A 16,347-nucleotide genomic window follows, 5' to 3' on the forward strand; every position below is an offset into this window, starting at 1 on the left:
CTGCTCATATTAAATATATTTACAAAGACTGAAGTATATTGATTTAGTTGTACAATCACCTACATAAATAAACAACAAATTCAAAACTTCAAATCGTCTGTACACTTGTGTGTTCTTACCAACATTTATTCCATATAAAAAAAAACATGTTTCAGTAAAACTCAACGGGTAAAGGCGATTTTAACATTTCAGCTACTTTTACTTACCTTGTAGCTAGTGTAATAACTGTGCATTATTAGACTTAACATCTAACGTGGGTCGCGTATGCAGTGTAGTACTCTCCCGTAGATACTTTCTAATTGGAAACCCTGACTTGTATTGTTGTTATTTAAGGACAAACATGGTGGTTATCATTGAACGAACAATCTTTGTAAAAAAAAAACAATGTCTCCTTAGTAATTCAAATTTCTAAAAATCATAAAATCAATGCCAAAATCGACACAAATTTCCCATTTGGATCAGATTTAGGTATAATAATCATTAGTAAATCATTCAAGATTTCTGTTTTACTCAGTTTAGTGAAAATTAAACCAATGCATAAATAAATCCACTAACAATAATATCTTTTGTGGCAAATATTATTGTCAACATATGAATACCCTAAAGGAACACCTAACTGGTCCCTGGAACCGGTTTAACCTGCTTTTAATACTGCACAACTTACTCATTCACACCAATTTGCTTTTGTTGAGTATTATGCTTTAATTTTTTTCATTTTTTTGTATATTTTTCTAGACTAATTGCTTTTGAAATATTTTTTTAATTATTTAGATGATGACACGAGCTTGCCGTTCGCCTGATGGTAAGCGATACGACCGCCCATAAACAGTAGAAACACCATCCAACACCTTGATTTTAAAGTATTGTTTGGTATTCCACTGCGCTCGCCATTCTGAGACATGAGGTGTTAAGTCTCATTACGTCTAGTAGTTACACTGGCTACAATGTCCTTCCTTTCTACCGTTTTTGTTTATTAAGTATAAGTATATAAGACTTTTTTTTACCCCTAGCCCAGTTTTTGTGAAATCTTGTATTCTGATTTCTATTTAAATAGCGATTTAATTTTCTGTATATAATGAAATAAAACCAACAAATAATGTTCACATAATATAATTATAGAATATATACAACTGAGATCAACATTCTCGAACATTTACAATAATCTAAACGTAAACTCACAATATCACAAGCTTTGGTAGACGCCTCGGGACATCGAACTCTCATTACAAATGGAAAACGGGACAAGCCATTACAAATTGTATACAAACACAAATTTGTCCTCAATTAAAATGTTGCCAAATCAGATCAAAGACCTTAGGAAAGTCAAAGCAGATCAAAGTTCTTTACGTAAAGTTTAACTCTGGATACCTTAATATACTTTATCAATGTACAAACAAGACATTCACTCTTCTGTTAAACGTCTAACGAACTATATTCAATAAACTTACTCACAAACATCACATAAGTCCAATCACACATCTCGGTCGGAATAAAATGGAAGAAAGGTAATTAAATGGCTTTTCAATACCTCCATAAGGAAATATGGAGTGCTTAGAATCAAGCAGAATGATGTTTACTACCAAATCGGAATGTCATAGGTCTTTACAGTAAGTACTTTTAATGACTTCATTAATGTTTAAGAGATAAACAATTCACCTAAATTACTCTTAGTTCTATATCAGATGTAATGTTGTACATCTTCTATAATAGGTTCTAGGTAATTCTAGGTTACTCAGAAATTTCAATGTCCGAATTTCCCTTACAAATTCTTCAGAGAAAACTGCGACACCGCAGAATTCCGTACTGTAATATACGCGTAACTTTATGAAATAGTTGCCTAAATACTTAATATCTTCATAAATTAATTGTACGTTATAAATTTATATTCTAACTTAACATTTTATAATATCACTTACGTCGTGCTTCTAAATCAATACTCGCATACCAACACGAAATGTAACTTCGTTGTCTTTAATATTTTAATAAACTAATTACAAGCGACCGACCGTTCATAACGTGCTGACGAGCTCGATGCTTTCATTTATCATGTTCTGTGTTCGTTCATCTTCATCCTCGTCAACATCCCCAATCCTTTCTGCCTCTGCATCATCAAGCAGCGTGTATTCTGTGCGGATACTGCTGCTATCTTCACTATCATTGACGTTGAAGTAGGTGACTGTTGCGTAACATACTCTGGTGTGAGCAGGGCTGCTACGAGCTGAATCATAGGCGGAGTCAGAACGGGCACTGGACTCATTCGTCCTGTAGCTTTCGAGACTGTTCACTCTGGAACTGTTATAGCTGTTGTATCCGCTGTAGAAGGAGGCGTTCTCGTAGGAGTCGTTGGCGGCGAGGTGCAATGGAGGGAGGGAGGTGCGACAGGCGCAGAACCGCTGCACGTCGATCTCGGCGCGCGCGTCAACGGTGCCGCTGTACGAGGGCGACCGGACCAGCGCAGGGGAGATGCGGTTGCGAGCATTCTTGCGGTGTTTGCTACGCTTGAACAACTTGAAGGCCTGTGGAAGATGGAAATTGAACTTTAATAAGCAAAACATTAATATGTTATTGAGAGTAAGCGTTATAATTACTTGGGGCTCAAAGGTAATCCTTGTTACTAAATCTTATCCAGATTATGAATATTAATAAACAGATTTCAGACATAAGATTAAGTCAAATTAACGTAGACCCGTGCAAGGCTTGCGAGAGAATAGAATAACAAGACAATCGCTAATGAGTGTAAACATTGAATAATATCTGTCACCTAATGATGTCTAACATTTAACGGCTGTATTTCTTACGAGCCAAATTCGAAACAATTGTGTTCTAGAATTCATTAAACTATTTATATGCTTTTTTAATGACGATAATGATATGATAATAACTTTATAGGAAAAACAGATCAGAAATTTGACAATAAGGATATCCATAGGATAGGATTATCCATAAACCTATTAAACTTAAACGAGCCCTAAAAATTTGGTCGCCTTCTGTATAAAACGTAAATTTTTTTACATCTAGATGTCCAAAACCTTTCAGTTTTCTTGTCATGTCTCAGACAGTGTATATTCATGTGCGTAGAGCCATGATTATAAGTAATAGACGAAGGATAATGTGATTGGTGTCTAACATAAAGAGTATTAAGGTCGAAGGCGCCTCTGACGTACATTGTGGCGCGTAATGTATTATTTTTGATACGACGCACAATATCGATATAAGAGATGATATTTCTGCGATAGTTGATATTAATCCAATTAATTTAGCTTTTGCATGTACGACTTTTCGTGCAGTACTTACAACCTAAGCAATACCCTGAATGTTTTTTTAATCTTTTGGCAATGTACGCCTTTTTTGTGCAGTATTTACAAAATTAAGAAATACTATCAATGTTTTTTTAATCTATTCACAGCACTAGGCTTAAAAGCAATTGTCTTAGATAATCATCACTATCATGACCATCAAGCACATAAAGTCCATTCCTGAACATAGGCCTCCACTAAAGATTTCCAGACGAACCTGTCGAAAGCGACCTGCATCCAGCGTGTTCCTACTACCTTTATCAAGTCGTCAAGTAGATAATGCTAAATCATAACTAAAATGCTCAAATATAAATTATAGAACAGTACGTTACCAACTTCTTCATTCATTATGTATATAGGTAAATAATTATTATACGAATATAAATAAATGTGTTTTCAATTTCATAACAATGGAAGTAAATGCTGTCGAAAATACAACAGCCGTCCTAAATATTTCACGTTTGATTGAACAGAACGAAAATACTAAAGAATACCGTATTTATTCTGCTCAAATCCTCGTCTCGTTTACAAACACTTCGTCGCCCACCACTTTATTTAAATCAACGTAACCAAATATCTATTTTTTCTTAGAAATTATTTATTTTTATTTCGTATATATTGGTTTACCATTTTATTTCTTAAATTAGTCAACTTATTGTTTTTAATCTATTAACAATTTTCATAGCGTTTAAAATTGCTAATATTTCTTTGTATATATGTATGTGAATAGATATATTATATAATTTATTTATATTTTATTTATTTATTAGAATTCATATGCAGACACTCTAAAGGTGGACGAATTTAGTCTACAGCAGCTGATTCTTAAACAATACTACATATCTAGCATTAAAATAAAACCCCATAAAAACATATTAAATTTGACTCCCACAATAGCAATATTGCACTGTTCAGTCCTCAGATAATTGTTTATCTGAGCGCTGTACAGTTATTCCCACAATGGGTAGCCCACGCGTCCGTCCCCTCGTACAGTTAGCATCAAGTATCTGCACCCTCAGACAGGTGGCCCGTGCCGTCGCCGCAGCCGCCCCGACTTTCCCACGGCGCGGCCACAGTTTTTGTGCAATTTGCACATAACTGTTCAGCCCGTAGTATCGTACTGACCTTGATGATTTTGTTGTAGGAAACTTCTGGAATACTTTGTACTTTTAACTAGTTGTTGATGAGTTCATTTGTTGATAGAAATTTGTGGAAAAATAAATATTTTTATTGACTTTAAAGATATTGACTACAATTTTATAATGTAGTATATAGCATGAAAACTGATATTTATTACATAATTCTCCAATAATTCGTTCCAGGGTCAACCAGGCCATCTAAATTCTGAGAGAAAGATTTATTATTCTACATATAAGATTAGCATAAAATAACTGAGCTGTTATCTATTTTACGTTTTTAAAACAATATATATATATATATATATATATATATATATATATATATATATATATATATATATATATATATATACATTTTAATTACTCTAGCGTTTACGTATTTAATTTTAAGCTATAAAACATGACGTCAATTAATATTTCGATTGCAAAAATAGTAATTAATTCAGTATGGCCAGCCGTTAGCGTCGGTCACCATGACGTTCCCATGGGGTTCACTGTTTATCGTCACGTGCGTTACGCTTGGCTAACTCTTGTTTTTTTAAAACATTTTTGAAATTTAGATTAAAGATCAAAAGTTTTGTGGTTTTTACCATACTGGTTCTTATAGATCAAAATTATGTATCTTGAAAACAAAATATAGTCCAGTCATCTTGAGACATCAGAGTGTTTTTAAAGCCGATTAAAAAGAAATTATAAAACAAAGAATACATTGATATTCGACAAAGATCTTCATTGGGCCCCTGAAGTAATGAAGCTATTCATCGTGGCATATACTGCCCGATGAACAACTTATAATTTAATTGGGTTAAAATATCATAAATCTTGTTAAAATAACGTAGCATACTAAACTTAACCTTGTTCGAAGTCGCAAGTTGTAACTCTACACAAACTTGTGACTTTAATCTTGCGGTGGATCAAACTCTCAAAGGCGTCGCGAGAAGTTTCAAATATAAAGTCTTAACAGAGATTCTCAGCTCAAACGTTGCGCGTGACAAAAATAAAGAATTTAAATATAAACTTTAATTTGCATTCTGTTTTACGGGCGAGTGTGGAGAAAGTTAAGAAAGTCTTTCTCATAAAAGAAATTGATCCAAGAGAATAGAGAATAAAGAATTTAATTCCAAAAAAGAATGCCAAAATCTTTATATTAAAACACTGCTTCTAATATTACATATTTGAATTATGCATATCCTAAACATTGAAGCAGGCTCGCAGTAATAAAAGAAAGATTTAATATTTTTTCAGCAAAGAAATAGTTTTTGTGTACTTTTTGTCTTCTACAACCTTCACCTCGTGTTCAGAGACTTTCTGCCCGCATTAAGAGTAATATTTACTATGTATGAGTTGTGCCCGATGCGGTGGGTTCGCGCTGATAACATCTGGACCTAATGGTACCAAACCAAAGTAGGACGGTGCGCGTAGCTGGCCTCAATACACTTACGTTGAAAAATCGACTCTATTCGTACCAAGAAAGGTATATTGTTATTTCAGTGCTGAAAGAGAGAGGTGACTTGAGAGATCTTATGGGACGATATGTTTGGCATTGTGATAAGAAAAGAATGGGAGGAAAACAACGGCACGTGCCATTATATACCAACCACTTTGGAATACCTACCGATATATAAATCGAAAATGGAAATTAACTTCAGATTACAGAGATGAAAACTTGCCTAAGCCAAATCAGCTTACAATTCTACATAGATAATTCATTCCAAACTCGTCGGCTTCTTTATTATTTATCAATAAACTGTAATATTATTAAACGTCTCAATGCTGAGATGAGATAGCTGCTGGTTGGACGGTAAGCGACATGCTCGCTCATACATAATATCGACACAATACAAATCTTTGAATTATAAAGAACGGCGCGCCATTGTATCGCGCTCGACGCTCGACTCCCTGAAATATATTATAAGCTGTTAAGTGCCCAGTAATTGAACAATGACCTTCAAACCAGAACAGTATTAGAACTATGTTGTTTGGCAGCAGAAATAAAAATAACAGTTGTACCTACCGAACCATATCTTATGAGACCTAATAAAAAATTCTAATATCTTGGAAACTTCAGACAGCCTGAGACCGCATGCTATACACACAGGTTATTGTCTTCCAAGTAGGCGCGGTTCACAGTGGACCAGGCAACCCGATTACACCGCTATCAATCACATTATCGCGACAATAAATTAACCAAACGTTGTCAATATTCGATATCAACAATATTAATTACGATGCTAATGAACTACAATGTAAACAAATACGTTATGAGGCGTGGAATGGTGCTTCACTGTGGGTGTAATAGCCGGTAACTAACTTGAGCGATGAGCATACCACCGCGTGAGGAATTTTTTATACAAAGCATTTGGTAGCGCTAATACGTACGTAAAAAGTATTTTTATATAATAGACCATAGTATTTCTAGGTGTTACCTATGAGTTCGAAAACTATATTAGTGGAATTTTTACACTTGTCGAATTTCCATACTTGAGTAAGTTTAAGCATTAATCATAGCTCAATTAGTTTATTATTGAACTGGTTTTTATATCGTCGAATAGTTATCAGATGGATCGCGACAAAACAATTGTTATTAATATAATATGACTTCACAAAACAATAATTAATTCTTACGAATGTTCTAATGATTAGAAATAAACATAGGCTTCTATTTTTTGCATTTGTGATAACAGCTTCTTATATGCATTTCTCAATCGGGAACACGTTTTGTGTGACATTAGGGCGTGCCCCAAATCACCAACTCCTGTATAAATATTTTAAATATTCGTAGATTGAATGTGTACGCGTCTTTGTAAATATTATTTAATAATTTGTTAACAATTTTCTGAGTAGGCCAAATTATACAGTCTAAATACAACAAACACATGTCTAATCGTAAAGTAAATAGTTTAATCATTTGTAATCTTTTAAAGGTCTTGTTTTTAACATTACGAAAAATAACTTGGCCGTTGATGCCTCGCTGTAAAAAAATATTAAAAATGGTTTCGTAACTATCCATTCTGTACTATCAATGTGACAATTATAAAAAATAAAACATATTGAAGACCAGTGTTGGTGAAATTATTCAAGGCAAAAAAAATAGCCTTAGTTAATATATCGCGGCCAATTGAAAATAAAACAAAAACTAAGACAAACATAAATAGATCTAAAAGGGAAGCCGGTAGGAATCTGGTTGTATAAATGCTTTGCCATTGGTGTAGACTTAAATTTGTTATTGACTCTATAATATTGTATTCCTATAGAGAATTCTCTAAAACACAAGATTCTCATCTATTTGAACATAGTTATTTAGATATTAATGTATTAATAAAGATGAATATCAAATATCCAACCACTAAAGTCTTCAAAGCGATCTTTGCACGTGTTAAAGGTCTCTGAAGTTGTAAGATTCGATGAATTGTTTAGTGTGAGTACATTACGTCGCCCATTGTGGTTTAAACTTTAGTTATTATTAGATTCTGGATTCGATTCTCAGGACTTTGTTATAATTTAGTTCTGCGTGCCATTCATAATTAATTAATTTAGGAGAGAAATAGTACAGTTTTTAAAACGAAACAGTTTTTAACAAATATTGATATGATAATTTCTAAAATAAATGTTTTAAGACAAAAAACAAATTGAAACGTCATAAAACTATTTCGTCACGTACTTTTATTTTGATAAATACTATCAAGTCAACTTCACAATATTGACACAAACGTAGTTTCAACTTTGTAATTAGAGAACACATTCCCACGTCGTTACCGAAAGTGTTTGCGTTCCCGCTCGTCTGCTCGCTTATCTGCTATGTGACGAACAAACACTGCTTCTAACTAGCCTATTAATTATTTACATACACGTTATGGCAAACATGCGTGCGTGACACTTAAAACGATTATTTTGATAATTTTTACGTTACCACACGGCATGGCGAGGACATTTAATTCGAACGGCTGTGAACCAAAATATAACATAAAGAAATATCTTTAACTAAACTTCAACGACGTATACAACAAAATATTGCTGTATACGTCGTTGAAGTTTAGTATTCCAAGGCCCAGTGGCACAACCCGATTCCTATCGGCTTACCTTTTAGGTTTATTTCCGATTGTCTTAGTTTTTGTTATCAATTAAATTGGGCGCGATATGTTAACTAAGGCTAAATTCTTTTTGCCTCGGGTTACCTTTTGAAAAATTTCACCATTCGACTCCCTTATTAACTCTATAAAGTGTAAAGCTAAATAAAATATGGATAAGAATAATTACGATATTTACGCAGATCGTCAAAATTTTGGCGACATTTTCAGTCTTACTTATAAAGTTGTTTTAATGTTATGAGGTGATTAAGAATTGCTTAAATAGCTGTGACAACATCACCGGTTTCCTAGTTTAAACCTTATTAAGAGGCAAGATGGCGGGTTTTGATTCGATTCGAACAGCTGATCGAGTAAATTTGTGTTTTAACTAAGCATAGCTTTGCGAAATTTTTGTAAGTAAGACTGTTTATCATAAAATAATGTTTAAATTACTACGAAATTACTATCTTCGTGATCTAGACACATAACTCAAACATATTTCTGATTTGATCTGTAAAGTTGGCTACATAAATTGTCTTCGCATTTTGTTTATTTTAAAATTTGTTAAAGTTTTGGATATTATGCGGGTATTTAACAACTTTGCTACTTGTGTTTCGTAGAACAAAGCGTTGTATTAGAGTTTCAATAATTTATACATTAGGTACTATACTATTATTTTTATTATACTTCTATCTAATAACTGTTTCTAACTTCATTTAAATAAAGATAATTAATATTTAAGTGTGATACTGTTTTACGATATATTTTTTTCTCTACATATATTTTTATCTATAAAATTTTCAAATTTATAATTGACCTATCACTGGCTTTGTTCTTCGCTAGTTTCAGATAGTCGTAATGTTATAAGTTAGTACTGTGGACTCTATTCACTTATTTTAATCAAGATACATAAATCCTTCCTAAATAGATTTTGAATGGACATAAATAGTGAAACAGCAACTTAATTGAAACATAAATCACTTGGCGACGGTGACGTTTTCCAGCGCTTGGAAAATTGCATTAGAAAAATTCTTTCTACGTAACATCATAGACAATACAGTTAAGACCCTGTTCCCTGGATAATAATTATAGTATAAAAAACTATACAACAACCATCAAGCATCCAGACCACACACAAATAATTACTAAAATATTTTTTTATAATACTTGTCGATCCAATGACCTACCGTTTATCAATAATACCCCCGCTGGGCCAATCGAAGATCGCCACAAAAACACAAAGAGTTTTAAAACCTATTGGAGCGAAATTGGTTACCATGGCAACAATAATTACCCGTATAATCAATTTTACAGAAATATCTATAATTGTGAGTTTGTCGCATGCATGCATTATTCAAAGTAACGTACAAAATAATACAAAAAATATTGCTCTACATTGTAACCGATTAAGCTTTACTAATCACACAGAATATAAAGCATAGATAATATTAATTACTATAATTAAATACTTAGTGACTTTGATGTTAGATAATATATTAAAAACCAAGAGTTCTAAGATTATGTAGAGCGGACATTTGGAAGGTTGTCATGCAAACATTTGCACTCATGCCACTGTTACACAATGTACCATGAAATTATAAAACAAAAATGTAAAATACTTTTTCCATGTCGCGATTTACACGTTTTTAAACTGTATATTAACATATTTGTTGTAAATATGTTAATTTTGTATTAATAACCAAGGACGCTCTGAGATCTTGTCACACGGGCATTTCAAATAAGACACCGACTTATGACTAATTGTTAATAACTTTTTAGAGTACAAATTGGGTCTTAATGCCCCGTGTATAATTATCTATACTGTTTAATGTCTGATTAAAAATAATAAAGCCAACACAAAATTTATTTATGAATAATGAACAATTCCTGAAACACTTTAGTTATTAAACACTATCCAGCTACATAAAATTGCAAACGAAAATAAACAACAAACTCACCTTCAACCAACGCCTTCTGGTCTCCGTCAAGATGTCAGCCAACACCATGGTTCAACTTCCAAAACAATAACTTCGCGCGAACTTGCGGCCACGAGTGACGTGAACTCTCGCCGAGCACTCGGGAGGGAATGACGCGGGAGGGCTGCGACATTTCGTTTTATCTCCCTCCCCCGCGCGCCGCCGCCTCGCATACGGGTCCCTAAGGTAAAAGGGAAGACACATTTTGATTGCTTCATAATCGAATTAAAAGGGGTATGAAAAACTCAATCAGCCGAGTGGTTTTTACATTTTAACACCATTATGTTGCCGGTGGGGATTTTTAGCACAAAAGGGCAATTTTTAGGCTCTTTCCCTATGAACTTTATATTTTACTTGGAATTAAATTAATCTATTATGTTATTGCTTTAATGCAATATGAACACCTGATGTCCCAGGGGAATTAACGCAGTGCGGTGACATGTAATACTCAAATTAAAATAAATAGATGATGGGCAGGCGTGGCGTGAACCATCATTACTTCAGTCCGTAGTGTAAAAAAGTTATTCCAATATTTACTCTACATAGAGTTAAAACATGGAACACATTTCAGTTGCATGATACGAATCGCATTTAATATTATTTACTGTTTTAATCGACAAACTTATTAACGTATGCGTCTATTTATCTACATAATTCTAAAGATATAATAAATTTAAAAAATAGCACTTACGAAAAAGTTGCGATATCTGTTAAAGACTTACAAACATAACAAAAACTGTTAGAAGTGAGCGGATTTGGGTTAAACTTGGCATATAGATAGACAATATCTTACATTTTATCCCATAAAAGGACAATGGATTATTATCCCAGGAAAAGCCGCAAACCAAACCACGGACAAAACTTAGAATATTGAAATAATCGATCAATTCAAAGCACATAAGCTCCCATTCGTGCGTAGTTTGTGCGTAGAGTCGCAGTGCCCTTGGGTCAACCAGCGTGCTTACGTCGCACGAAGCAACAGCCGGCTATGACGACACAGTTCCGAGTTCATTTCCGTGTGTGCTACGGATTTTAGTAATCTTTGAGTTTACGTCATTATTTAATTTTCTGTTTTGATGTGAGAAAATGACGTTTTTATGCTATGGTATTTCAAGTATTGTGACGTATTAGGTGGAAAACATCTTCGCTACAATTTTTATTATGTGACGCGTTACGATATACAAATTTACACGTGTGTCAAAACTGGCATAGAAAATATGGATTTTCACCTTTATGTCATAAAAGTAACATTTTCAAGTGTCAAATATAGTAAAGTGTAATAAATTGACAACTTTATACATACAACTGACATTTTTAATGTATTTATGTTGTACTTTATCCGAATAAATATTATCTTATGATTCAAAACCAAAATTGACATAAATATTATTTACCTTCATTACCACTATGGACTTTTACTTATCTCAAAAAACCCGTCCAACAATCGCAATTATGCAAAACAATTATTGTTACGATTCAATACCGAGTTAGATACAATTGACTGATGAGTGACAGACATACAATAGTTAGGTTAGTTGTTAGTACAATCGCTGTTCGTAGAACAAACAAACAGTGATTATAACACACGAGCCATCAAAAGAGCCGATATCACAGCAATCGACAATCAAATAGACAGCCAGCCGATACGATACGCTACCAGGCCTGTACTAGAAATGTAAATATTTCAAATAAATTAGTTTTGTTTAAATTAAACTATTTTACGAATTTTACCGCGACAACCGCGGGCTTGTGTTGTACGTAATGAGAGTTCAAAAAAAAGTATTATGAACCTTATAAACACACGTTCTGATGACGTTGCAGTGGACATTGCGTAACATTGAATTTCTTAACATTTTCGCTTATAACTTTTTTATTTATAGTTCTACGACAAAAAGTTACTGGACCAAAGTTGTAGAGAATTTAATGTGCAACAAAAAATGTCTATAATTTTTTATGTCAGTTAAATAGTTTAAGAGATACATCGTAAAAACCATTTCAACCCCTATTTTCAAGATGGCGGCCGTGGGTCAAGGGTGGCGACCCCACAAACTTGGTTTTAGCTTTACACTGACCCCCCTACACTTCAAAAAAATAAAATTGCGTCCTCTAAAAAACGCAAGGTAAGGCCTAAAAAATGTAACATTTCAATGGACTAAATAGTTTCCGAAGAACCAAGACATGTCTACAATGATAAGTAATATTACAATGCATAATAGAGTATGTAAAGTTATTTGAGGGACCGTTTTAAGGAGAGAAGGTATTCAGTATTCGATTCTGGTCCCAAATATATAACATATATGACCTTATACTTATGGGAATTTTAGAAATTTGGATATTTTGTCTTCCTTAGTCAGATTTAAACTATGAAAGGAAAATGGATCATTGCTAAAGGTCATATTCATAAATAGTGACTGATAAGATAGGTTAAACAAGTAATTGGCACAATTTTACAAACGGTAGGATTTTGTTACAATTTTACGACGTTTTTTGTCGTTTGTCAATATTTTTTCGTATAATTTTTTTAGTTACATACAAGGTGAACTGCTATGTATTTAAATAGATCTCTCGACTAAAAATGCGTACATTTTCTAACCAAGTTCTCAGTACGGGTTTATCAAATCTATGCTACGAAAAAGAACGCGATTGTCACGAGTATGCGAAGCAAAATCCCATTTCAATAATATTTACATCAACTCTAATAGACCTGGAATGGCTTCTGGAGTCTTAGCTTGTATAATTCTCACATTATCACGTAGCACGATTTATATCAGCAATAGACTAAATTGGTATTACACAGCTATTTCAAATAATGGATGAAAACATTATTATATAATAATGTCTAATGTGGATCCTTGAATGAAATCGATAAAGGAGCTCACACGAAATAATCCATGGACTAAATAGCTTTTAATGAAGCCGCTTTATTTCAAAATGTTAGTTTAGCTAATATTCATTGTTACATAAGATTTTAAACAGTCATTAAACATAACTGGTCGTTTTTGATTTATAATTGTGGATATTCCTCCATGATTAACAATTAAATGACAAGAAGCATTTTTGTTCGTTAATGCTGGAATAACATTTAATATTGTATTTTAATTATTGTTTACAACGCATTTAATTTTTATATAAAATACTTGGAACAATTGACCCTTAGTTGAGATCCAGGGTGATGGACCAAAAATAAAATGGATGCATTCAATAGGATTAAAATTATCTTTTCTGGTTCACTGCCCTTCTAGTCATAAATTATAAATATCAAACAATATATATAATGGTCTTTTAAAAAGGGTTAAGAGTTAAGACACTTCCTGGTCTTAGAAATATTAAGCGGCATAATGGATATCCGTAGATAAGGTTGTATTCGTACTGCGAACCCGAAGATATAAAAATTACTGTTATTTGTCACAACTATAATATACTATACTTATTTCTATTACTATACGTAATAACTTACTTACTTTCTTCCAATACCTCTGTAATAGCCACGATAGGAATCTCCGCTCTTCTAGCAATCTTCTCCTTAAATGTCCATCTCATAGCTCTAACTTCACTCACTCTTCTTTCGCTATCCAATCTATTCTTCTATGGAATTCACTCCCCCTCGAAATTAGAGCGGCTACTTCTCGGCTTGCCTTCAAAAGGAGAGTACGGCAGCTTTTGTTAAAAGAAGCAGAAGAGTTGTCACTTTAATTCTAAACTTTATATTATTAGTATATACGAGTACATATTATATATTTATGTATTTTATGTATTTATAATATTACTTATATTATGTTTGTATTTAATATAGTTTTACATTATAGTTACTTTTATGTATGTTTATGTATTATTAAATATCCTTATGCACCTACCTTATTTATCTCTGCACCACCCTTAGGTTGACTGGGAGAGAATGCCTTTGGCATTAAGTCCGCCGATATACTTATTATGTATATAAAGTGCAAATAAATAAATAATAATAATATCAGCCCTGTATTATACACTGTCCCACTGTTGGGCACAGACCTCCTCTACTACTGAGAGGGATTAGGCCTTAGTCCACCACCCTGGTCTAGTGCGGATTGGTAGACTTCACACACACTCGAAATTCCTGTAGAGAACTTCTCAGGTATGCAGGTTTCCTCAGAATGTTTTCTTTCACCGTTAAAGCAAGTGATAATTCACAAAGATAATTTCTATACATAACGATGTGTGAAATCACTTTAAATAACTTAAAAATACATTTTATAATTATACAGAAGTTTGAAATCTTAACAATAATAATGGCTATAATTTAATCAAGCCTTCTAAACGCGTATTAACACGGAAGAAATAAAATGATAATTTTTATGATGTCATAAAAAATGAAAGACTTGTTCGCTGTTTAAATAAGATTTATTTAATCTGCGACCTCAGGCATACTGTAAAGATAAATTCACAACATATTTGTGTACTTGAAATAAAATCTCGTGTCGTTAATGAATATTTTTATAATTTTAAGTCGTATCGCATATGACCTAAAATTGATTTATTATTATATTCAGCTATTGAAACTCTACTGCGGAATATTGAATGCTACTCGACATATATGTTTAAATACAAAAGTAATATTTAAAATATTCAGTCAATTATTGATTGATAATTAAATTAAATGAGCTATTTACAGCACCTAATATTGACTGGCAGAAGAAAATGATATTTTTTTAAACATTGTGAAACAACGATTCCTTTTTATAATAAATTGGTTTCACCTATGATTATTTTATGTCAGATTACTAAGCCGCTGTCCGCCTTTTTAAGTCTCTGACATTAGACATAAAGTATCATTGGTTAGTTAAGAAACCTATAAATAACTAACTTTATTGCTAAGAGGGAATATGTCAAAACTATTAGTCAGTATTAGGATCCGAAAAACAAAGTGCTTAAGGGCTTCATTGCTATACATTACAAATGCATCATCATTCATTCCTCTTGTGTGCTTATCAGTATATACTTATCTTTATTGTTACCTTATCCTTTAATATAGGGAAGAATGACTAAAATAATCATAATTTAGGAGTGAATGTCTAGAAATTACTAACTTGGGTCACTTTTTATGAAGCCGATATAAATAAACAATATCTAATTGTCAATTCCAGTAATTTTACGCCTATAAATTGTGAGTTATTTTAATTAACTGTTAGTCATAAAACTATTTTATTTCTTCATTTTAAAACGCAAATTTCAATATAATAACATCCATTATACTAATTATTGTTAAAGAAAAATAAATATGAAAAAGGTAACTTAGGTCCCACCGAGACTTGAACTCGGATCGCTGGATTCAGAGTCCAGAGTGCTAACCATTACACCATAGGACCGTTGCATAATGCAAGTCATTCTACAGCCTGCTTGTGCATTACGACTAGATTTTAAAGGCTTTAGTAGCGAAATTTACCGAAATTATAGTCATAATCACCTACTAAAGCATTTTGCAGCAACCTATATTCAATAAAATTAATTAATTGATGGTTTATTAAATTGTAGTCTAGAACATTGATTTATATCTAAAATGTTTTACTTTTGTTATATCTGGTGAGATCTAGTAAACATTTGACATTCCACGTTATGATAAGTACAACTTAGTCGAAACATTATCGAACCAAAGACGTTGCGTGCCGCGAGTCGCGACTGTCTACAAAATTATGCCTGCCTGACTTTTCGATACTTAATAAATTAATAAGTCAACATAATAGTTTAGGAAATATATATTTAACTATTGCGGTCCCGCAAATGCAGATATCGATGCGAAGTTCGAATTTTGAATATTATTTACAAATAAAAAAAGAGTAGATAATTTAAAAATGAAACACAATGTAAAATGTGGAAAACGGCGATACGTTAATAA

The 16,347-nt window shown here is 32.7% G+C and overlaps 1 protein-coding gene and 1 non-coding gene across 2 annotated transcripts; both read right to left on the bottom strand.

The window, feature by feature from the left end:
* Positions 1–1,094: 1,094 nt before the first annotated feature.
* On the bottom strand, positions 1,095–10,600 carry LOC115440801. Its single transcript, XM_030165267.2, has 2 exons — positions 10,461–10,600; positions 1,095–2,516 (listed from the first exon to the last, which is right to left on the bottom strand). The coding sequence occupies exons 1-2, from the start codon at positions 10,506–10,508 to the stop codon at positions 2,010–2,012; spliced, it is 555 nt and encodes a 184-aa protein (XP_030021127.1). The 5' UTR covers positions 10,509–10,600; the 3' UTR covers positions 1,095–2,009.
* Positions 10,601–15,748: 5,148 nt separating this feature from the next.
* Trnaq-cug lies at positions 15,749–15,820 on the bottom strand. The gene has a single exon. It is a non-coding gene; the product is annotated as a tRNA-Gln (tRNA).
* Positions 15,821–16,347: the final 527 nt, after the last annotated feature.

The sequence above is a fragment of the Manduca sexta genome, chromosome 25 (assembly GCF_014839805.1).
Source record: "Manduca sexta isolate Smith_Timp_Sample1 chromosome 25, JHU_Msex_v1.0, whole genome shotgun sequence".
NCBI classification, from domain to species: Eukaryota; Metazoa; Arthropoda; class Insecta; order Lepidoptera; family Sphingidae; genus Manduca; species Manduca sexta.

What these genes read in the sequence shown, in the direction of transcription:
- LOC115440801 (XM_030165267.2), bottom strand. Translation starts at nt 10,508, where the DNA reads ATGGTGTTGGCTGACATCTTGACGGAGACCAGAAGGCGTTGGTTGAAG. An exon ending in CCAGAAGGCGTTGGTTGAAG is followed by an intron (nt 2,517 to 10,460) that starts GTGAGTTTGTTG and finishes CATCTTCCACAG; the next exon opens with GCCTTCAAGTTGTTCAAGCG.